The sequence below is a fragment of the Salmo salar genome, chromosome 13, assembly GCF_965601325.2.
Source record: "Salmo salar chromosome 13, fSalSal1, whole genome shotgun sequence".
Taxonomy (NCBI): Eukaryota; Metazoa; Chordata; class Actinopteri; order Salmoniformes; family Salmonidae; genus Salmo; species Salmo salar.
In genome coordinates, this window is record NC_138303.1 from 22,274,483 (window position 1) to 22,298,014 (window position 23,532).

At 43.7% G+C, this 23,532-nt stretch overlaps 1 protein-coding gene across 1 annotated transcript in view; it reads left to right on the plus strand.

The window, feature by feature from the left end:
* LOC106566674 (metabotropic glutamate receptor 7) overlaps positions 1 to 23,532 on the plus strand; it is a 131,004-nt gene that overhangs the window by 44,635 nt on the left and 62,837 nt on the right. The window contains exons 2-6 of the mRNA XM_014134936.3: positions 2,738 to 2,954; positions 10,189 to 10,324; positions 11,037 to 11,191; positions 14,087 to 14,224; positions 16,648 to 16,848. Of these exons, the coding sequence (XP_013990411.3) occupies positions 2,738 to 2,954; positions 10,189 to 10,324; positions 11,037 to 11,191; positions 14,087 to 14,224; positions 16,648 to 16,848 (847 nt within the window). The remainder of the gene's footprint in view (positions 1 to 2,737; positions 2,955 to 10,188; positions 10,325 to 11,036; positions 11,192 to 14,086; positions 14,225 to 16,647; positions 16,849 to 23,532) is intronic.

The window sequence follows — 23,532 nt, forward strand, 5'->3', positions numbered from 1 at the left end:
ACATTGATGAGATACAGCTCCTACCAAACACTGCAAATAGATACTTTCAGAGAGATGGAGACAGAGAGACAGAGAGACAGAGAGACAGAGAGACAGTGAGACGGAGACAGAGAGACAGAGAGACGGAGACACGGAGACAGAGAGAGACGGAGACACGGAGACAGAGACAGAGAGACGGAGACAGAGAGACGGAGACACGGAGACGGAGACACGGAGACAGAGAGACGGAGACAGAGAGACGGAGACAGAGAGACGGAGACAGAGAGACGGAGACAGAGAGACGGAGACAGAGACACGGAGACAGAGACACGGAGACAGAGACACGGAGACAGAGACACGGAGACAGAGAGACGGAGACAGAGAGACAGAGAGACGGAGACAGAGAGACAGAGAGACAGAGATACGGAGACAGAGAGACGGAGACAGAGAGACGGAGACAGAGAGACGGAGACAGAGAGACGGAGACAAAGAGACGGAGAAACGGAGTGACGGAGACGGAGAGACAGAGAGACAGGGACACGGAGACAGAGAGACAGAGAGACAGAGACAGAGAGACAGAGAGACAGGGAGACAGAGAGACGGAGACAGAGAGACGGAGACAGAGAGATGGAGACAGAGAGACACGGAGACAGAGAGACAGAGAGACGGAGAGAGAGACACGGAGACAGAGAGACAGAGACAGAGAGACAGAGACAGAGAGACAGAGAGACGGAGACAGAGAGACGGAGACAGAGAGACGGAGACAGAGAGACGGAGACAGAGAGACGGAGACAGAGACAGAGACGGAGAGACGGAGAGACGGAGAGACGGGGCGAGAGACAGAGAGACAGAGAGACAGAGAGACAGAGAGACAGAGAGACAGAGAGACAGAGAGACAGAGAGACAGAGAGACAGAGAGACAGAGAGACAGAGAGACACGGAGACACGGAGACACGGAGACGGAGAGACAGGGACAGGGACACGGAGAGACAGAGAGACAGAGAGACAGGGAGACAGAGAGACAGAGAGACGGAGACAGAGAGACGGAGACGGAGAGACGGAGACGGAGAGACGGAGACGGAGAGACAGGGACACGGAGACGGAGAGACAGAGAGACAGAGAGACAGAGAGACGGAGACAGAGAGACGGAGACAGAGAGACGGAGAGACGGAGACAGAGAGACGGAGACAGAGAGACGGAGAGAGAGAGACGGAGACAGAGAGACGGAGAGACGGAGAGACGGAGACAGCGATAGAGAGACAGCGATAGAGAGACAGCGATAGAGAGACAGCGATAGAGAGACAGCGATAGAGACAGAAATAAAGAGAGACAGAAATAAAGAGAGTGGAAGAGATAGAGACAGTGTGTTAAAATACAAATCACTGGCATTCTCTTTCTCATCCTTTTATTACATTGTATCATAGTTTTTTTTAAAGTACTTTAGCAGATGCTCTTATCCAGAGCGACTTACAGGAGCAATTAGAGTTAAGTGCCTTGCTCAAGGGCACATTCAATATATTTTTTACCTAGTAGGCTCGTGGATTCAAACCAGTGACCTTTCGGTTACTGGCCCAACGCTGTTAAATGCTAGATTACCTGGCTGCTGCCCACTTTTGAACCAGAACACTAAATTCTTACTCACTGAAGGGGTTTAGCTGCTAGCATCTGACAGTATTCCCTCCCCTGAATTTGTGTAATTGTATTACAACCAGAACTGATGTTGTACTCGCATATACGTTTGGCCGTTCAACGCGTATTAAGTTGCTTTGAACATGACCTCCTGTTCCCCTCCTCTATTTGTCTGCTTTGTGCAGTAGTGGGTCAAAGCCATAACTCATACTCAGTACTGTTAGCCAGGGTTGTGGAATTCCATCAGTGTGTCCTCATTCCCCTGTTTCCCCAGTGTCCAGCTGCTTCTGATCAGCCTAATAGGAATGGATTGCATTCATACAGCAGCTTAGATAAGATGGTGTGATGGGGTATCTCAACCATATCCAACAACATCAATGTGACGCACCCAGCCCACCTGAGTGATTCAAGGTAGCTGGTGTGTACCTGAACACTCATAACATCTCTGTGATTGCACCGGGGACAGGTGAGGAGGGGGGAGGAGGGGGGAGGAGGGGGGAGGAAGGGAGAGGAGGGGTGAGGAGAGGGGGGGGAGAGCTGAGGTGAGGGGTGAAGAAGGGAGAGGAGGGGTGTGGAGGGATGCGAGAGGTGAGGACGGGTTTGAAGGGAGGTGAGGGGTGAGGAGGGGAGAGGTGAGGAGGAGAGAGGAGAGGTGATGAGGGATTCGAGGGGTGAGGAGAGGTGAGGAGATACCAGTGTCTTATAACATCCTATTTAATTTACACGTCACCCATAGCATTTGATGGGGTAAACAGAGATACTTATTTGAGAGCCAAGCTGTCTGTGATAATTATAGGGGACTGGGAACATCTCAAGTGATGATAAACTGCTTAATAATACTAGTAATGATGATATTGCTTTTATCAGTGCTTTTTACTAGGTCTCACTAGGTCTCAAAGATTTTTTAGTTCTCTGTCTGGTTGAAACTCATGTCATCCACCATCAACATTAAGCATATTCAGCAAGGAGTATTCAGTTAGGTAAAACACATTAGGTTAGGTAGAACACTCAGAACGTTGCAGACAGAAATATAATGAATAGGGTTGAAAGTTGTATACTGTTGTTGCACCTTGTTGAGCATAAGAGGAGTAAAATCTCTTTTCATCACTTCACTCTCTCCTCCAACCAGATCCCTCAGATCAGCTATGCCTCCACGGCCCCAGAGCTGAGTGATGACAGGCGCTATGACTTCTTCTCTCGGGTGGTTCCCCCGGACTCATTTCAGGCCCAGGCCATGGTGGACATCATCAGAGCCCTGGACTGGACCTACGTCTCCACCGTTGCCTCTGAGGGCAGCTATGGAGAGAAGGGCGTGGAGGCCTTCCAACAGATCTCCAAAGAGGCTGGTAAGTAATGGAAGTAGTAGTGGATATGATACTGTAAATGATAAGACACTATGGTTAGATTTCGTTTTTTTGGAGTTATTTCTCAAAGCGCGGTAGACGTCAGTTACAGGTAGAGCAGTGTTATTCCTCTTGAAGCCTTTTTCACCCATGGTTCCATACAGACAGGAAATGATCACAGGTGAGAATGCCCTCCTCCACCTTATAGCACGTTATAATTACACTGCCAATTTAAGACAGGCAGCACACTGACAGGCTAGGGAGGGAGGGAGGGAGGGAGGAAGGGAGGAGGGAGGGAGGGAGGGAGGAAGGAAGGAAGGAAGGAAGGAAGGAAGGAAGGAAGGAAGGAAGGAAGGAAGGAAGGAAGGAAGGAAGGAAGGAAGGAAGGAAGGAAGGAAGGAAGGAAGGAAGGAAGGAAGGAAGGAAGGAAGGAAGGAAGGAAGGAAGGAAGGAAGGCTGTTTTGTCCATCTGGGGCTCACTATGGACCAACAAATTGCTGTAAATCCCATCCTGAGACTACACAGACAATTATATTTTGTAATAAATTAAGAAGTATTAATGTATTGACAACAATTATCATAGTGACTTCTAGTACTGTGAGTGACTTTCAGCTTTGTGAGTGACCCTGAGTAAAATATGATCTAAGAATATAAGAGTTTGTTCTGTGGGGGCTGGCAATATCTGTTGTGTGGGAGAACTCTCAATTCCATTTCCACTCCAGCAACAGAGGAGCTGCTTTAAGAAAGGATCACCTACTTCCTCATCTGGCCCAGGAAATTACATTCTGTGATCTACGCTTCAGCATTCATACAACTCCTCCCCCGGCAATACCACTGTACTTAGGGAACCAAGGTTACTTCCTGATTCTCACCTTGACAAGAGAGGAAGAGGTGAAACAGGAAGGGTTATCTTTCGCAAAAATCTGTAAAAGATAATCCCAATGCATTTCTATGGGCTTAATATGCAGGCCTGCCTTTCTGGCTTTGGGACACCGACTCCCATTGTTAAGAAGGAAACATGAGCCACTGGGCACAGACGTAGTTTCAACATCTAGTTTTGATTTACATTTGGTTGAGTTGTCAACGTGATCACATTACATTTTTTGGTTAAAATGACATGGCAACAACGTTTATTCAACCAGTTTTTGCCCAGCATCTCTGCCTTAACCTTTACAGATCCCAGCTATTTTCCTGTAATCTGCAGCTACTAGCTAGACCCCTGTCAACCAATCCTGAGCATCGGTACTGAGGAGTGATGCTAGTGTAGAGGAAAGGGCGAGAGCTAATGATATTAAAGATGGTGGATAAATTAAGATACAGTAGTTCACTCAGGCCGTTTACCATTTTAAAAAATTGGCATCTTCCTGTCTACTTTAGGGAGTGGCTCTCCCATAGACAGAGCATGGTCTGGTCTACTTAGTTCATTGACTTCCACTGAAACAGAAAAATGAGGGAGTGGGATGTCTCACTTCCTTTTCCGTCTCTGAAATCCCATGGGCGACGATAAGAAGTCTGGAGGACATGAAAATTTAATTTGTTCATGTGCAGTGTGATCACTCATTAAAACTTTAAGAGGCTGTTGTGGCGCTGGAGAGAACAGCTGCAGGATGAGCCTCAGCAGAACACTAAGAGGGAATTGGGAAGACAAGTCCTGATGATTTAGTGGGTTACTTTGGAGGGGGTTTTATTTCAGTGTGTTACATCCTCCAACACACATGGTGGGTCTGCACATGGTGGGTCTGCACATGGTGGGCCTGCACATGGTGGGTCTGCACATGGTGGGTCTGCACATGGTGGGTCTGCACATGGTGGGCCTGCACATGGTGGGTCTGCACATGGTGGGTCTGCACATGGTGGGTCTGCACATGGTGGGTCTGCACATGGTGGGCCTGCACATGGTGGGCCTGCACATGGTGGGCCTGCACATGGTGGGTCTGCACATGGTGGGTCTGCACATGGTGGGCCTGCACATGGTGGGCCTGCACATGGTGGGTCTGCACATGGTGGGTCTGCACATGGTGGGTCTGCACATGGTGGGTCTGCACATGGTGGGCCTGCACATGGTGGGTCTGCACATGGTGGGTCTGCAATGACCAGATGGTTTTCTGTCTGTTGTACTTCCTTCACTGGTGTTTTTGTCTCGGCAAAACGCTGCATTGATAATATTGTTGTGACTGTAAAAACATCACAGATGAGGGAGTTAGGAATTTATCTTGCTGTTCTTGTTGACTCATCCATTACAATAGAGCTACAGTCAGGGAATGCCCTTCTGTATCCCCATACAAATCAAATAGGAATCATTTCCCTCAATGAAAGCCTTGCACACCCTAGGCATTGTGTTTTTGATAAAAGCTTTGATTTCAGAACGATAACTCTCGATATTCATAACATTAGAGAATGTGTCATTTGCAGTACGAGATGTTGCATTGGATTGAAATGAATAGGCATCATACTGTATTTGCACTGAAGCAGTGGTGCAGTAGAAATATCTCCAATAACATTGAAAGAGAAACATGCAGTCCCAGATACAGCCACAGTTGTTGTTTGAGTTGATCTGTAGGGCCTTCAGATGTTTCTGGAAGTGACATGGCAGATGCATTAGTAACATTCTCGCTTCACCACTTCAAGGAGAAGCATCTACCGGACTAATGCAATATGGCTGCCCATTACCTCGAGCAGAGTGTTGGTCAGCTCATATCGATCTGCTCTGTTTTCCACTCTCCTCGTTCTCCCTTGTTTTGGTAGTGTTCCACCCTTGCAGTTTCATTTGAATGAGTTGTCTTTGCTTTAGAATTGGAGCATGGGAAGATGAATCTTGTTTGTATTTTTCTTGGTGTGTATGTCTGGATTGGGTCCAATGTAATGGAGTTTGTTTTTTCTCTTTGATAAACAAACTCATGCAGCGCGTTTGAGGATTAGATACTCCCACAAACATCACTCTTAAATTAATTGCTGTATGCTGCCACAGCCGTGTTTTCATATCATTAGTTTGAACAACGAAAAACCTGTCAAAGGCACTCCAAATATTTAGCCGAGGGACTGAAGCGGAAAAATGTAAGAGAATTGTATTTATTTTGACTTTATACATATGGAGTGACTGCCCTAGTTTGCCCTAGTATTTGACCAATAGCTTGATGTGTTCTCAGAATATGAGCATTCTAAAGTGGAAAAGTGTGCTCCAGCAGCCGTCCCCTCTCTCTTCTAGAGTCAACGTGACAGTGGAATGGAACGTGGGATAAGGAAGGAAGGGGTTCATGTGTACAGAATAGCAATGGAATTATATTTCTGTGGGCTCCCACTTGAGCTGCATGGGGAGGAAAGTGTCAGTGGAGGGAGCCTGTCGTCATTCTGCCTCTGCTCCAGAGGTGATAAATATAATTGGAGCATTATGAATCCCCCTCGGGGGTGGAGTGATGGTACGATTGGGGTTTTGCGGGGTAGTGGGGGGACAGAGGAATGGGTAAGAGGGGTTGAACCCATCAGGGACCACTCTGATTTCTGAAACGCCACCGTCACATCCTGGAGTGCATTTTGGGAATCTCCGGGATATGGGGATGAATAATGGAAGCTGTTAATGCAGCACACGACCCGTGGCACTTAGACTCATCAGCCTAGGACCATCAGCCTAGGACCATCAGCCTAGGACCATCAGCCTAGGACTAGCAGGAGCCTGATGAATTAAATCATCATTATTTTATCTGTGATATATTAATCAAACTGGGACATGTGGAGCACAGAGTTGGAGGTGGGAGAATGTTTAATGTAGATACCGAGCAGTCGGTCTGAAGCTACAAATGAAATATTGTGCACGTCCCAGGATGTTAATTTCACGAAACCACATTCTTACCCACTACTTTTAGACTGTTGCATTAAAACTATGTTTGAGGTTCTATGTTAGAATCAGCTATGTATAAGATTTGAATACTCCACACAGAGCAGTGTGAGGAGTAAAACACTCCCCTCTATGATGCCGCTTGCATTTATCTCTCAGAGTTATCATTTTTTTTCTAACGGAGACAGTGGACTGCTCTTTGGCTGCCAGTGGACTGCTCTTTGGCTGTCTGTGTAAATAGAGAGCTCTTTCTTTCATGCCCAGAGAACAGACACTCTGCCAGCGGCAGGTGAAGACACTCAAACCCACAGCACTAGACTCCAGGCTCTGATGGCTCTGCCTGCCTGGTGTTCTCATCTTGACTGACTGATGAGGAATTCTGCAGTCATTCAATAATTTAGCCTCAGTTTCACAGCACATAGCCAGTCTGCAGCCTTCAGGCAGGCTAGTCCTCACAGCATATTCCAGGCTGGTAAGAAAATGTAATAATAATAATTATTGTCACATACAGTACACCGGATAGGTGCAGTAAAATGTGTTGTTTTACAGGGTCAGACATGGTAGTACGATAGGTGTTGTTTTACAGGGTCAGCCATAGTAGTACGATAGGTGTTGTTTTACAGGGTCAGCCATAGTAGTACGATAGGTGTTGTTTTACAGGGTCAGCCATATTAGTACAATAGGTGTTGTTTTACAGGGTCAGCCATAGTAGTATGATAGGTGTTGTTTTACAGGGTCAGCCATAGTAGTACGATAGGTGTTGTTTTACAGGGTCTGCCATAGTAGTATGATAGGTGTTGTTTTACAGGGTCAGCCATAGTAGTACAATAGGTGTTGTTTTACAGGGTCAGCCATAGTAGTACAATAGGTGTTGTTTTACAGGGTCAGCCATAGTAGTACAATAGGTGTTGTTTTACAGGGTCTGCCATAGTAGTACAATAGGTGTTGTTTTACAGGGTCAGCCATAGTAGTACGATAGGTGTTGTTTTACAGGGTCTGCCATAGTAGTAAGGGCCTTGCTAAAGGGCACATCAACAGATTTTCACCTTGTCTGCTCGGATATTTGAACCTGCAACCATTTCGGTTACTGGCCCAACGCTCTAAACGCTAAGCTACCTGACACCCTTAAAGGTTAGTGCTATCTGGAATCCTTGTGACGTTACCCCATTGAAGTTAAACATTTAAAATGGTTAAGCTAAGGGTTAGGGATGGGTAAGGGTTAAGGTTAGGGTAGTGGTTAAGATTAGAGTTTAAGGTAGGGACGTCCCAAGGATTCCAGATTCCACTAACCGAAAGCAAAACCACTCAAAAGGCTGCTTATCTTCATCAGTGACTGGCTGCCATGGTCCCATGTCTCTGTCAGCTTCCTGTTACAAGGTATGGCCTCTGCTTCCCTATACACCACACACACTGTGACAGTGACAAGCATATTTTCATAAGACTTCTCTTTGACCCTAAATTCTAGATACATTTTAGTTGGATTAATCCTCATCACCTATAATACCCTCCGACAGACAGACAGACAGACAGACAGACACATAAACAGCCCCCAGAGCTAAAAGGTGTGGCTAATACCGCTCTAAGAATTAGCCCTAGTACATTATTAGAGTTTCCCAAGAAGGAAACCTTGTTCGTAGCAGTGTCATAAGCCCTCCCAGAGCCCTGAAGAATCATGTGGAATCTCTGTGCTGAAATGGAGCTTTAGTGGTGTCCCTATGAGACCCTCCGGCGGTTGCTGCTGCTGCCTTCCTCTGCTGCTACAGCTCCACAGATACACCACAATACCAGGCTACACTTTTCATTTTAACAGGAGAGCCCAATCCTCAAGCATTTAACAGACCAGCCACCAGAGAAAGGAGCTCAGCTTTTGTGTTCTGTCCACTTAAGGAGGATTACAGGAGCCATCCTCACTGTCTTTGTAGAGATGTGGCTGCTGCTTTTGGGGATGGTGAAAGGAGGATGAGGAGAAGGGGAGAACTCGGAAAGAGTCATTTAGATGGAGCTGTCTTTAGCTGTAGCCCAGTAAACAGGGGCTGGAGTTGTGTTTTCTACTCTGCCAGCTAAAAGTTGTTTATATCAAAGTAATGACCCTGCGCAGACAGCCAATTAGTCGATTCCTCCAATTTCTTGGTCTACTCAGGGAAACCAACCCAATGCTGCAAAGGTTATCTGGTATTAGGAGTGCTTGAGCAGGAGATATTTTAATTCGTTTTGATAGAGAAGCCTGAGTGTCGACTCAGGACCAAACCTGCCTGCCGCTCGTCCTGTAGCTCCAGTTATCATGTGTCTTCAGGTGTAATGTCTGTTTACGCTAGATGGTTAGGTCGTCCCGTGCGCTCACATCTGCTTGAATACAGTTAAGCTATTTGTTAAAGATACGATTTGATGTGTATATTCCGATAATGAGCTCTTGAATATGACCCGAGGATGACAAATCTATCAAACTCTGTCAAACGTAGTGTTTGTTTTTCTCTCTTCACAAAATGGTGGCTGCATTCTCTCCTCCAGCACCAGTGTTTTCATCAGCTCAACACAGAGCTATGGGACGATATTTAAAGATGACCTTAAATGCTTGATAGGAGCAAATTAGGTCCTATTACAGGCCCTTCATTTTAGATTCAGACAACCATGGATTAAGCTAAATGATTGCCTTAATCAATATTCCCCCAAGGACAATTGCCAACTAAGTTTTGGCCATATCTCTGAGGTGACTGTCACGGGAGGCTCGCCAAATATCTAATAACTATTTAGCGACGCAGGGAAGCAATCAGTCAGTATCTTTCGTCCTGCACAAACTCATTAGCACTGACCTGTCTGAACATGATTCATTGTCAGTATTAATATCCTCATTGTTTGTGTGGCCTGTCTCCACATCTGTTTGGTTGACTGTCCATTGTGTTGTGTCTAATAATGATGTTAAATGAAAAGTCAATGGGGAGGGGACGACTTCAAAACATCTGTGTTCACAAAGTGTGAAAAGTCTTTACACGTCTTCCTTCTACAAGAATGATGCAGTTTCCTATTGGTCTTCTGTTGGACTTAGGATTCACCCACAGCCCTCGATTAAGAAATGTATCACACTATTGATTTGTGAGGGTTTTCCTTTCAATTGCTAATTGTTATACTGTGATGTACCACTTACTGTAAACCACTCTGCTCACAGCGTGTGACTCAAATGTACATGGGATGTATAGTATGTATACAGTGATTGTCTTTTTCTCTCTCTCTCTCTCTCTCTCTCTCTCTCTCTCTCTCTCTCTCTCTCTCTCTCTCTCTCTCTCTCTCTCTCTCTCTCTCTCTCTCTCTCTCTCTCTCTCTCTCTTTCCTTCTCTCTTTATTTTTGTGTATCTCTCTGTATATCTATCTATCTCTTTCTTTCTGTGTATCTCTCTCTCTGAATTTAAGGTGGGATCTGCATCGCTCAGTCTTTGAAAATTACCCACAACCCCAAGCTGGAGGATTATGACGAAGCCATCCAACAACTGCTGGAAACGCCCCACTCCCGGGGAGTCATCATCTTTGCCAGTGAAGAAGACGTACGGTGCGTAGAGCAGTACACAGCATCCAAATGCCTTTATGAACGCACTGGGTGTCTGAAACACAAACATGCCTCCAATAACACAAACAGAAAGGTGCCTGGGAGGGGAACCGAGAATGTGGAATATCACAACAAAGCAGCAGAGATATTGTTCAGTTTACAATGCCTCAAGGGATATGTCTCTGAGAGGAAACATGAGCTTTTTTAAAATAAATAAACTGAAGGATGGATAGACAGACCATAGTAAGAGAAAAAGAAAGAGGGAGAGATGGAGAAAATATGAGGGAGAGGAAAAGGGAGAGAGATTGAGGGCTCTTGAAGTCCTTTCATATCTTCTATATATCAATCAATGGAGACTGCTGAGGGGGAGAACGAACTATAGTAATGCCCGGAATGGAGTCAATGGACTTGTATCAACCACATGAGAACCACATGTTTGATGTGTTTGGTACCATTCTATTGACTCCATTCCAGCCATTATTATGAGCTGTCCTCCCCTCAGCAGCCTCCACTGACATCAATGGATTTAAAACACAGTGAGTATAAATAGGTTCATGGTGTAACTTAAATGTACATTGATATAAATATAAATAGTACACAACTTCTGCAATATACTGATATGCATCTTGATAGGTTGCTTGATAGGTTCCCCATGATTTTGGATTGCATGTATCCCTTCTGCTTTCTCCTAATTCACACATGGCTGCCCTTGCAGGGGACTTCTCAATGCCACCAAGAGAGCCAATCAGGTGGGCCATTTCCTGTGGATTGGGTCGGACAGTTGGGGGGCGAAGAGCAGCCCAGTACACCAGTTGGAGGACGTGGCAGTGGGAGCAGTCACTATACTGCCCAAACGCTCATCTATTAAAGGTAATAGCACACACACACACACACACACACACACACACACACACACACACACACACACACACACACACACACTGTTTTACCAGTCAGCTGTACTGTAACTTATTTAGCAGTTCCACTCTGTGTCACTGTGATGATAGCCACTCATCATTACAATCTGGGGCCTAGGTGGAAAGTGAAGTGTGGATTTTTGTAAAGCTTTTTTTAATTAGAGTGATCTAGACAGGACAATAGTTGGCAAGATGAGTATATTAAACCAGCATGCATCATGACATCCCTTTCAGAAGAAATTCAGCTGAGTCATGATTAGTCATCATCTCTTGTCACAGTGCTTCTGAAGATAAAACTGACTGTGTGAGAGAGCAGAAACCTGTGGAGAGATTTGGACCTTGAGTACGTCACTGCTAGAGATGATACATCAACCCAAACTCTGTCTTTGTGCTTGTTATCCATTATTATTAATACTGCTTATCTATAGACTTCATTGTTTATTAATTCATTTTCACACAGTATAAGTAAAAAAAAGAGTTCAATCAAAATTCATCAAAATATACAGTACATAGGCCGTAGGTGAGGTGAGAACTGATTGGACTTATAGAAACCTCACAGTAGGCTTTCTCATGAATTACAATGCCCAAAGAAAAAAATGTATTACAGGGTACTGTCCTTCCAGGAAATACTATAGCATATAGACTTCACATACAAAACCCATTATTATTGTCCCACAGAATGAAATCGGGGAGGGGACTGTGGATCGGTCTCCATCCATCCGTTCGTCCGTCCATTCTTACATTAGTCACATGCGATATCTCAGACAGCACTGGCCCGATTTTGATGAAACTTGGGTGAATGATGCGTCTTGCCATAGAGATCGGTCATTTACAAAATTACACTGATTGGCCCAAGAAAGGAGTTATAGCAATTAAGTGACATTTGTGAGTCTCACCAGAGAGGAAGAGGCGAAGCGATAAGGTTAACTGGGCCCAAAATCTGTCTTCTCCAGCAAATGGTGCTTTTGAATTTTTTCCGCTCACCAAGCGAGGAGTTATTGTATGGAAGTCAATGGGAGAGTGTCGAATTTGGTCAACAAAAAATGTAATGGCTTATTTGCTATGTGTGGCTTATTTGATTGAGTAGATGTTTCGTAGCGCTTACTGTGGGTTGTTACGAGTGTACTGATAAGTAGGACCAGGGTTTGAGTAGGTTACTTTATAAATGTAATCCGTTACAGTTACCTGTCCAAAATTGTAATCAGTAACGTAACTTTTGGATTACCCAAACTCAGTAACGTAATCTGATTACATTCCATTACTTTTAGATTACTTTCCCCTTAAGAGGCATTAGAAGAAGACAAAACTGTATGTTACCAATTCAACAACATCTATTGCAGGATAAATCAATGTTAAAGTTTACATAGCTGGCCATATATGGATGTTCAATTTTACTTATTGGGTTGGTTATGTAGGCTTCTTCTCACCTATCGCTTTCTACTACATATAATAATATGATTAAAAAAAGCTGAGGGATGGGCCTGGAGAAATGTAACCACTCTCAGATTAATAGACAATACTGCAGTATGGATGCAAGGACTGATCGTCCACCATCCTTCACTCTGTGGTCCAACTCATCCCAAACCATCTCAATTGGGTTGATGTCGGGTGATTGTGGAGGCCAGGTCATCTGATGCAGCACTCCATCACTCTCCTTTTTGGTCAAATAGCTCTTACACAGCCTGGAGATGTGTTGGGTCATTGTCCTGTTGAAAAACAAATGATAGTCCCACTAACCCCAAACCAGAAGGGATGGCGTGTTGCTGCAGAATGTTGTGGTAGCCATGCTGGTTAAGTATGCCTTGAATTCTAAATAAATCACAGACAGTGTCACCAGCAATGCACCCCCACACCATTACACCTCCACCTCCATGCTTCACGGTGGGAACCACACTAGTGGAGATCATACGTTCACCTACTCTGCATCTCACAAAGACACAAAATCTCAAATTTGGACTCATCAGACTAAAGGACAGATTTCCACCGGTCTAATGTCCATTGCTTGTGTTTCTTGGCCCAAGCAAGTCTCTTCTTCTTATTGGTGTCCTTTAGTAGTGGTATCTTTGCAGCAATTCGACCATGAAGGCCTGATTTATGCAGTTTCCTCTGAACAGTTAATGTTGAGATGGACTCATGACATCCCGGAAAAATTGGAGTTGTGCCTGTTTCTCACACACGTATCTGCCCTCTCATTGGCTAGAATGGTCCCACCTGATCTTGCCTTCTCCTGACCACCTTCTGGTCTGGATACCAGTCTCTTTAGCTAACATTCCACCACTTGCCACTCCTTGTCATTCCCAAAGAGTCTTTGGCACATGACATGGAGTATAGAGAGGAGATTAGCTAGAGAGAATGGTACCCAGACTAACTACTGCCTTCTATATTTTAAGCCATTTATTTTCATTGTTAGACCGGCCACTTGAGTATCTGGTAAATATAATGGATAATCTGTGGTCACACACGATAACTGAAATGTGCTAGTCACACGCGATATATCAATTGGCCCAAGGGGGGTGCTGAATCATTCGTGGAGGACGACATGTTTATTATTGTCTTGTTTATTTTGCATCCTGCTTTTTAATTAATGTCATATTAATGTAATTTCCAAGATGAAAGCCCTGATTAAAGATCCATGTGGTACACAGGAACTCCAGCGGTCAAAACTTGATAAAGAGTGGTTTATTTGTACTTGGTAGCTATGAGACTAATACAACTCCTAAATGCCAGTACAGCTCAGCGCTGCAGCTGCAGCAACACTGCCCAAGTCTCGCATCATTTCCCCTAGGTTGGGTTCTGTTGGTAATTGGTGCAGATCTCAAGAATTCTCTTTTCTTTTTCGATTCTCCAGGGTTTGATGAATACTTCACCTCGCTCACCCTGGAGAATAATCGCCGGAACGTGTGGTTTGCCGAGTTCTGGGAGGAGAACTTTGACTGCAGGCTCCTTAGTTCCTCCAAAAGAGAGGACACCAGCAGGAAATGCACAGGTAGGTAGCCAACAGAGATTTGTTTGGTTATGTGGTTTAGTTTTTTCATGTTTGTCTGTTTGTGGGAGGGGTCATTACTATTGGCAATGGTGCACTATGAAAATAATACCGATGTAGGATCTACATTTGATCACCCTGTTGCAGGTGAATTTGAAGTTTAAAATGGCTTCTGAAATTTGTAATTTCCACTTAGAAATGTCAGACTTGATTTTCTCTTAAGAAAAATATATCAACCCCTACAAAAATGTCCATGAATTATAATCCACGTAATAATTCACACTTCCTGTTGCTGCAGGATTATTTTTTAGAGGTATCTTAAGATAATGGTAGTACACATCTTTACAAATGAGGACTCTGAGGTGTAGTCCGCTGGATAATGTAAATAGCTGGTCCTACTGGGAGAGTAAAGTTGTGCCCAGCTGGGTAATGGCATCATGCCAGCAGTGCTAAGCTGTGATATGTATGCTAAGTAGGTAGTAGAGCAAACATGCATGCCATTTGGAGAGGTGCTGAGCAGAGGATATACACAGAAATGATGAAAGTAAGTAAAGCTCTGCTACAGTAGCTCACTATTGATGCTCCCAAAGAGCTTTATTACTGACAATGTTTTGATCTTGCTGCAAGCATTATTTGCAATGAGGTGTGTTGGGACTTGGGAACATTGATAGTGTGGAAGTGTTGCTTACTGTGGTGGATACTTTCTATCCTATAGGTATGCCAGCAAAAGCCGAAGATATACAATGTCACAGAGTCAATGCTAGTGACAGGGATTGATATATTTTACATGGCTTATGGCTGAGATGTACAGAAGGTCCTTGTAGTCTCGCTGACCATACAGTAGCTAGCTATAGCAATTAGAGTGACAGGGAGTTGTTGGTATAATATCTTATATATATACCATCTTTCATAATTTCTTTATGTGCCACATGCTTCAGATCCTTGCACTTACTAAACCACATAAAACATTTATATAGAATATCAACAAAGCATATAAGCATTGTACAAAGACACAAAAAGGTCAGTGTAGAGCTGCTTCCATTTCTCCATCTAACCAAGCTGATCCATATCCATATTTATGAATGTCAGGTACTAAGGGGAAGGTTATTTTTTTGCATTCAAAGCTTATGCATTCAATACTCTACTCGCTGCTCTGGAAAACAGGAAATGTTATGTGTGGGCTGAAATGTATGTTGAAAGGAGAGAAACTGGAGAAAATGTCAACACTTATTACTTTTGACCTCCTTCAGCTTGTGCCAGTCTCCCACGTTGTAGTCATATTCGTCATGGCCACACAGCCTGTCTTTTTTCCTTCTTCTCAAGTTTGCAATGTGAACTGGGAGTCTTTATTTGGTACTTAAATGTGAAAATCACACAGTAATCTCCTTGCACTCTAGCAGCTTTCCCCACAGTGCTGTATAGCGCCCCATTCATCTGTTATTTTGCACTGTGTATTGATGAGCTGCTTTCCTGTTAATGCATCCTTGTTCATTACTGCCTGCGTATTTCAAATGAATATATTCAGCGTCCATATGTCATGCTTAATGATAGAACATGTTCACATTAGCACGTTGAAAATGTGCAAAATACCGCAGTCAAAGGATCCCCACCTAAACTAAGTGTGTGTGAGAGAGCGAAGAGATCCCCTACCAACCTGAAGCCATTCATTAGACATTCAGTCAAGGTATCACCAGTGAAATGAAAACGCCTTCAAAATAATCCATAGGGAAAGGGAAGAGAACGTAATAGAACATGGTTCTGCCAGCAGTGCTAGGAGATGCCTCTAGACCAGGGCTGTCAAACTCATTCCATGGAGGGCCTAGTGTCTGCTGATTTTTGGTTATAAGACCTAGACAACCAGGTGAGGGGAGTTCCATACTAATTAGTGACCTTAATTCATCAATCAAGTACAAGGGAGGAGCGAAACCCACGGACACTTGGCCCTCCGTGGAATGACTTTGACACGTGCTCTAGAAGCTCGTCAAGGCCTTGAACACTCTTAAAATGGGACAAATGCGATACAAATATATAGGGCCTATAGCGGCCTGACTTCACTATAAAATATATGCATATGTACATATGGTATTCATTTATACCTGGTTGTCTCCTCCTTGGCTAGCACTTCTTGTTTTACACTTCTACAACAGGACTCTGCAGGACTATGACCCATGCCGTGCTACAGTATATGAACAGGGTGACTAATTCACAGTGTGTGACTGTCCTTTTCTTGTCCTTTTTCTTTGGTCCTCTGTAGCTCAATTGGTAGAGCATGGCACTTGCAACGCCAGGATAGTGGGTTCGATTCCCGGGACCACCCGTACGTAAAATGTCTGCACGCATGACTGTAAGTCGCTTTGGATAAAAGCGTCTCCTAAATGGCATGTATTACATATGCCCTCTCCTCTCTCCACTGTCTTGTCCCTCAGGCCAGGAGCGGATCGGAATAGACTCAAAGTACGAGCAGGAGGGGAAGGTGCAGTTTGTGATAGACGCGGTGTACGCAATGGCTCACGCCCTCCACAACATGCAGAGAGACCTGTGTCCTGAGCACTCTGGCATCTGCCCTGTGATGGAGGCAGCTGAGGGGAAGACCCTGCTCAAGTACATACGCAACGCCAGCTTCAACGGTCAGTACATTGGTTATCCCCTGACCATGTTTATTTGTGCATCCTCATTAAACATATAGGCAAAGTGAAATGCCGCAAGTTTCATATAAGTACATATTTTTATTTGAAGAAAAAAACTTTTGTTCCAGTGTGATTTGTTTTGTGCAAATACAATTAAACAAGGACAGGTGAGAGGTAAGATAGAAGCAAGGACAGTAAAGGGATAGAGTGGACATCGCTTTAAAATCCACATGTTTTTCTCAGTCTACCAAATATGGCGGCACAATTGAATTTGCCATTTCATTTCTGAACATGCAGTCACTAGAGGCACTGGATTCTCCTATGTGAGACGTGTTGAGCAACAATTAATTAAACATTATAAATGAAAGTGCCAGCGGACCACATACTGTAAATTCTCCAAATCATGTAATGTCCAACTCTCTAGATCCGTTCTACTAAATCAAATTCTATGGAACAATAATTTCTCCATGGGAATGAATAAAGTTTATTGAATTTTGTTCAATTGAATGGAGGAATGTTTGGAGGGTGTACAGTAGGGGTGGTGTGTTGTATGAGAAACCTTGCCTGGGAGATGGTAAATTGGTATTTCTCAAGTATGTGTTGTTTCTAGGTGAAATGGGTGAAATAAAAATAAAATACAATTCTACGTGGCATAACCATTTCTAGAAGAGACTTATGCAAGGTCTGAAGGCTAATATTTTCTTTTGGTCTCAGAAAGAATTTAGAAAAGCCTTTGCAGCTGCCAACTTCTCTCCAGTTGGTATTTATCAAAATTCATGCGGGGGCACAATTCATGCAAATGTACAATAATTAATAAGTGTTTCTCACAGCCTTCAGAAAAGGCTAACAAGCTGTTGCTGTATTTTGTTGCACTCTTTCTGAACCTATACAGTACCTGCTATGCACTTGCAATAACACTGTCACAGAGGAATGCTCGGCTCACTAAATTAGCCATTGCCCGGTCTGCCCCGGCTGATTCAGTATTCAGATTCACTAACCCTTGTACTTGTAAGCCAACACTGGTACTCCCATAGCTTTGACAGCCATATCTCTTTGTTCTTTACTGCATCCTGTCTGGACTGTGTTTGTGTGTGCATGTGCGTGTGCACGTGCGAGTGTGCGTGTGTGTGCATGCTTGCGTGCGTGGGTGCGTGTGCATGTGCATATGCATTTGTATGTGTCCATGTGTGCCGTATTTGTTGCTCTCCCCACGGTGCTTGAGACACAGAGCTGAAGAGAGTGAAAGAAGGAGAATAATGAAACAAGAGAAGCGCAGCAGTGGAGCCCCCAGTCCACCCACACTGCTCAACACAGCACAGCAGCAGTGGAGCCCCCAGTCCACCCACACTGCTCAACACAGCACAGCAGCAGTGGAGCCCCCAGTCCACCCACACTGCTCAACACAGCACAGCAGCAGTGGAGCCCCCAGTCCACCCACACTGCTCAACACAGCACAGCAGCAGTGGAGCCCCCAGTCCACCCACACTGCTCAACACAGCACAGCAGCAGTGGAGCCCCCAGTCCACCCACACTGCTCAACACAGCACAGCAGCAGTGGAGCCCCCAGTCCACCCACACTGCTCAACACAGCACAGCAGCAGTGGAGCCCCCAGTCCACCCACACTGCTCAACACAGCACAGCAGCAGTGGAGCCCCCAGTCCACCCACACTGCTCAACACAGCACAGCAGCAGTGGAGCCCCCAGTCCACCCACACTGCTCAACACAGCACAGCAGCAGTGGAGCCCCCAGTCCACCCACACTGCTCAACACAGCACAGCAGCAGTGGAGCCCCCAGTCCACCCACACTGCTCAACACAGCACAGCAGCAGTGGAGCCCCAGTCCACCCACACTGCTCAACACAGCACAGCAGCAGTGGAGCCCCCAGTCCACCCACACTGCTCAACACAGCACAGCAGCAGTGCACTTTTGTCATGTCTTAGTTCAGAGCCCCATGCGAACATATGAATCTTTCATCTCATACAGCGCTCACACAAAGCTGTCCACACAGATCATTTTGTTCCCTTGGAAATAATGGGAAATATAAAATAGAATGGTGTTTGTAATGGCTTTCTATCTGCATGGAGAGCCACGCTGCTTAATTGTTTGCTTACTGACAGACTGTGAGTATTTGTGTGTGTGTGTGTGTGTGTTAATCTGTGTGTGTGTGTGTGTGATTCTTTGTATTTCAATGGGCGTAGAACAAGACAGTCTTGTAGTCCTGTCATACCCACTGCTTACACTGTACTATGTCAAGACCTTGTCAACGACAAGATACAGTATGTCAACAACTCTATTGTCTGTCTGTTGGAAGAAGAAGTGGCAGATTGTTGACTAGCACAGCTGTGTGTGTGCGTTTTTGTTTCACTTTCATAGTAAAGAGGATTCTGCCTTTCTGCAGCCATATGTTTAGTACAAGTATTGGAAATGTAACACTTTACATGAGCCTGTTTACATTTACATTACATTTACATTTAAGTCATTCAGCCTGTTGTCTTAAGGGCTACATAGTTGTGTCATAATACTGACGTAATACTGATGTCCTTAACATTCATGACAGCTGATGTTATCTTATGACAACTGACAATATATTGTCTTGACACAAACCATTGTTTATCTGCAAAATGTCCAGGCATAAACATGGTCAGCTGGCTTCCCCAATATACTGTATGTGAGGGAGGAAAGGATGGGAAGTGTTCAAGTCATGTATTGTTATGTACAATGCATCGACACTAGTGGTCCTGCTAGTCTCATGTTTATTACACACAGTTCAGATAGGGCTGAATGGGACCCTAGACAACCTATTCATATTCTGCACACACAGAGTGAAAGTTGTTTCAGTGACTTCACCTGGGTTATTCAGAGAATTAACTCCCCTCGTCGGAACCCAATTGAGCTCTTCTAATACACCTTGCAGACCATTAACACTGCCATTTCAAAAGCGGTTTAAGGTAGTGCATAGTGTATGACTAATGCACAGGAATCTTATCGAGAAAACTTAAGCAACTTATTGACTTTGATGGTCATACAAACTTTGAGTGTCGGATTGGGTCCTCCCATGAGAGTTCTGTATCCTTTAGGTCTCTTCCTGTATGTATGGTGCATCTAAATAAGCTTGTTTTACTTCCTGTCATCTCTTTGCTTGCTGTATGAGGGGAGATTTTTGTCTTGCTCTTTAGTAGAATGTTCAATGACAAATGTCCTTGGGAAAAAAAATGGCATCTAGGCAGCTGACAGTCCCTACTGACACAAAAAGTGTCTAAACTAAAAGCAAAGATTTACAGTGTTGGGGTACAGACTGTATCTCACAAAGACTATGTCCTACACAAACACAAAGGTAACATGTCCCCCAAAATCCTTTTGGACAGGTGATATTGGTCCTTTTCCTTTAACACATTTTATAGAGCTATTACTGAAGTTAATTCCCATTCCACATCTGATCTGAGTCCTGCCCCCCGTCCTATATAAAACATGGTATCTCATATGCCTTTGAATTATTGTATTTACTGCCAAGGTGTTAAACTGAAGGAGTAATACTGTCTCTCTAACAATGGCTGGATGAGGGCCATCGACCTTACTGTGTGTTGTATAGCGCTCTATGTCACATCAAAAGAGACACTTGATTCTCTGGGACAGAAACATACAGATGTAAACACACATCCACGCACACACACACATGAATCAGGCCCCTTATTTCATTTCTCAAATACTGTGTTTGTGATGTCATGATGCCACACACAGCATTATCAAACCTCCCCATGTTTGATTGTAAGGAGGGTGTCGTTTTTTATGTTTAATTTGGTCATTGCCAAACATAGGAAGACCCCACTGCTGAAGGAGACACAAGAAAGCCTGATTGAAATTCTCAAAAACACACCTAAATAAGCCTAAATCCTGGGAAAATGTTCTTTGGACCAATGAAACAAAATTAGAGCTTTAATCTTTGGCAATACTGATCAGCACTCTGGTTACTGATGACCAAATGAAGCATTCAATGAAAAGAACACCCTCAGTCAAACATGGGGGAGGTTTGATAATGCTGTGGGGTTGCTTTGCAGCCTCTGGTACTGGAGGCCCCTGAAAATGTGCAAGGCATCATGAAATCAGCATATAATCAAATATATTGGTGTACAGTGTTCAACCTGTGTCTAAAAACTGGGTATCCATTGAAGGTTGTGGGTCTTCCAGCAGGACAACAATCCCAAAAACACACAAAAAAACACCCAGGAAAGGTTCCAGAAAAGACGCTGGACTGTTCTGGAGTGGCCAGCAAAGAGTCCAGACCTGAATCACATCCAAAACCTAAGCGAGATCTGAAAACAGCGTTGGTGGAGAGCACCCCTCAAATATTGAAGAATTAGAGCAGTTTTCTGCTGAAAAGTGGGCCAAATTGCCAGGAGAAAGGTGCAGCAAGCTCATTAATAACCTCTAGAGGCAGTATTTTCACGGCCGGATGGAAAACGTACCCAATTTAAACAGGTTACTACTCTGGCCCAGAAAATTGAATATGCATATTATTAGTAGATTTGTATAGAAAACACTCTGAAGTTTCTAAAACTGTTTGAATGGTGTCTGTGAGTATAACAGAACTCATATGGCAGGCAAAAAACCTGAGAAAAATTGAATCAGGAAGTGGGAGAATTTAGAAATGAAGTTTTTGTTTAGAATCCCTTGTAAAACTACAGTGACATAGGATTTACGTTACACCTCCTAACTCTTCCATTGGCTGTCAACAATCTTTATGAACAGGTTTCAACCGTCATCTGTTACCGGGCAGATCATTTTGGCTCAGTCAATAATTGGCCAGTCTGAGGAGAGGTGTCTTATGATGTGTGTACACGTGACGTCATCGTTTTTATATTTTTCTTCTGGGATGAATAGCTATTGCCCAGGTGGTAAAATTATCGCAATTTTACGTAAAAAAATACCCTAAAGGATTGATTGTAAACATCGTTTGACGTGTTTCCACAAACGGTAATGGAACTTTGAACATTTCGTCTATGGATTTGCGTCCACGCCACATGGCATTGTAAAGTGTTCTGGATGGGTCAACAAAACGGACGTATTTGGACATAAATGATGGACTTTGCAGAACAAATGAACATTTCTTGTGGAAGTGGGTGCCCATCCGAGTGCATTCCGCCGAAGATCAGCAAAGTAAGTAAATATTTCAAACATATTGTTAGAGATTTGTCCACGCCGTGGTTGTAGGCTAACTGTATAGCTTAGCATTGAAGGCTAAGTTCTGTACTCAGAATATTGTGCTTTTTCCGTAATGTTATTTTTAAATCTGACAAAGTGGTTGCATAAAGGAGTAGATTATCTCTAATTCTTTAAATAATTGTTATAACATTTTTCAACGTTTATGAGTTCTTCCGTAAATTAAATGTGCCTATTCACCGGGAGTATTGGGGAGAAAACATTTTCTGAACGTCACGCGCCAATGTAAAAATTGGGTTTTTGGATATAAATATAAACTTGATCGAACAAAAAATGCATGTATTGTCTAACATGATGTCCTAGGAGTGTCATCTGATGAAGATTGTCAAAGGTTAGTGCTTAATTTTAGCTGTATATCTGGTTTTGTGATGGCTATCGTGCTTGTAAAATGGCATTTTTTTTTTTGCTGAGGTGCTATGCTAAAATAATCTAATGTTTTTCTTTCACCGTAAAGCCTTTTTGAAATAAGACAATGTGATTGGATTAACGAGTAGTGTATCTTTAAAATGCCGTATAATACTTGAATTTTAATTTCGAGATTATTTTGTTTTGAATATCGCGCCGTGCTATCTCACTGGTTGTTGTCCAACCAATCCCGTTAGCGGGATTGTATCCTCAAGAGGTTTTAATAAGTGTTTGTCTACAGTTATCTTGGCCAAAGGCTGTGAAACCATGTACTAGCTCCGGCATGTCAAAAAAAAATCCATGCCATTTGTCTTTATTGTGTAAATTACTTAAGTTTACAAAAATACAATTGGTTCTGAAATGTTGAAAATCCAATATGAAGGTGTGGAGACTTTTCTTTTCTTTTTTTTCTTTTTTTACAAATTCTACTTATTTCACTAGAAATCAGGCATTATGTAAGAAAATTGCAAGGTTGCCAATATACAGTATTTGGCAACAACTGTACAAAATTTGAATGTCAGATTGGGTCCTCCCATTAGATTTCTGCATTCTTTAGGTCTCATCCTGTTTGTATAGTGCATCTAAATGAGCTTGTTTTTACTCCCCGTCATTTCTCTGCTTGCTGTATGAGGGGAGATTTTTTTTCTTGCTCTTTAGCAGAATGTTCAATGACAAATGTCCTTGGGGGAAAAACTGGCATGTATGCTACTGACAGTCCCTACTGACACAAACTAAAAGGAAACGTGTGGAGCGTTGGGGTACAGACTGTATCTCACAAAGACAACGCCCTACACAAAACACAAAGGCAGCATGTCCCCCAAAACCATTTTGGACAGGTGTTATTGGTCCTTTGCCTTTAACATATTTTATAGAGCCATCACTGCAGTCAATTCCATTTCCACATCTGCTCCGAGTCCCCCCGTCCTAAATAGAAAATGGTTTCTCCTATGCCTTTGAATTATTGTAGTCACAGCCAAGGTTAACTCACTGTTAAACTGAAGGAGTAATACAGTCTCTCTAACTATGGCTGGATGAGGGCCATCGACCTTACTGTGTGTT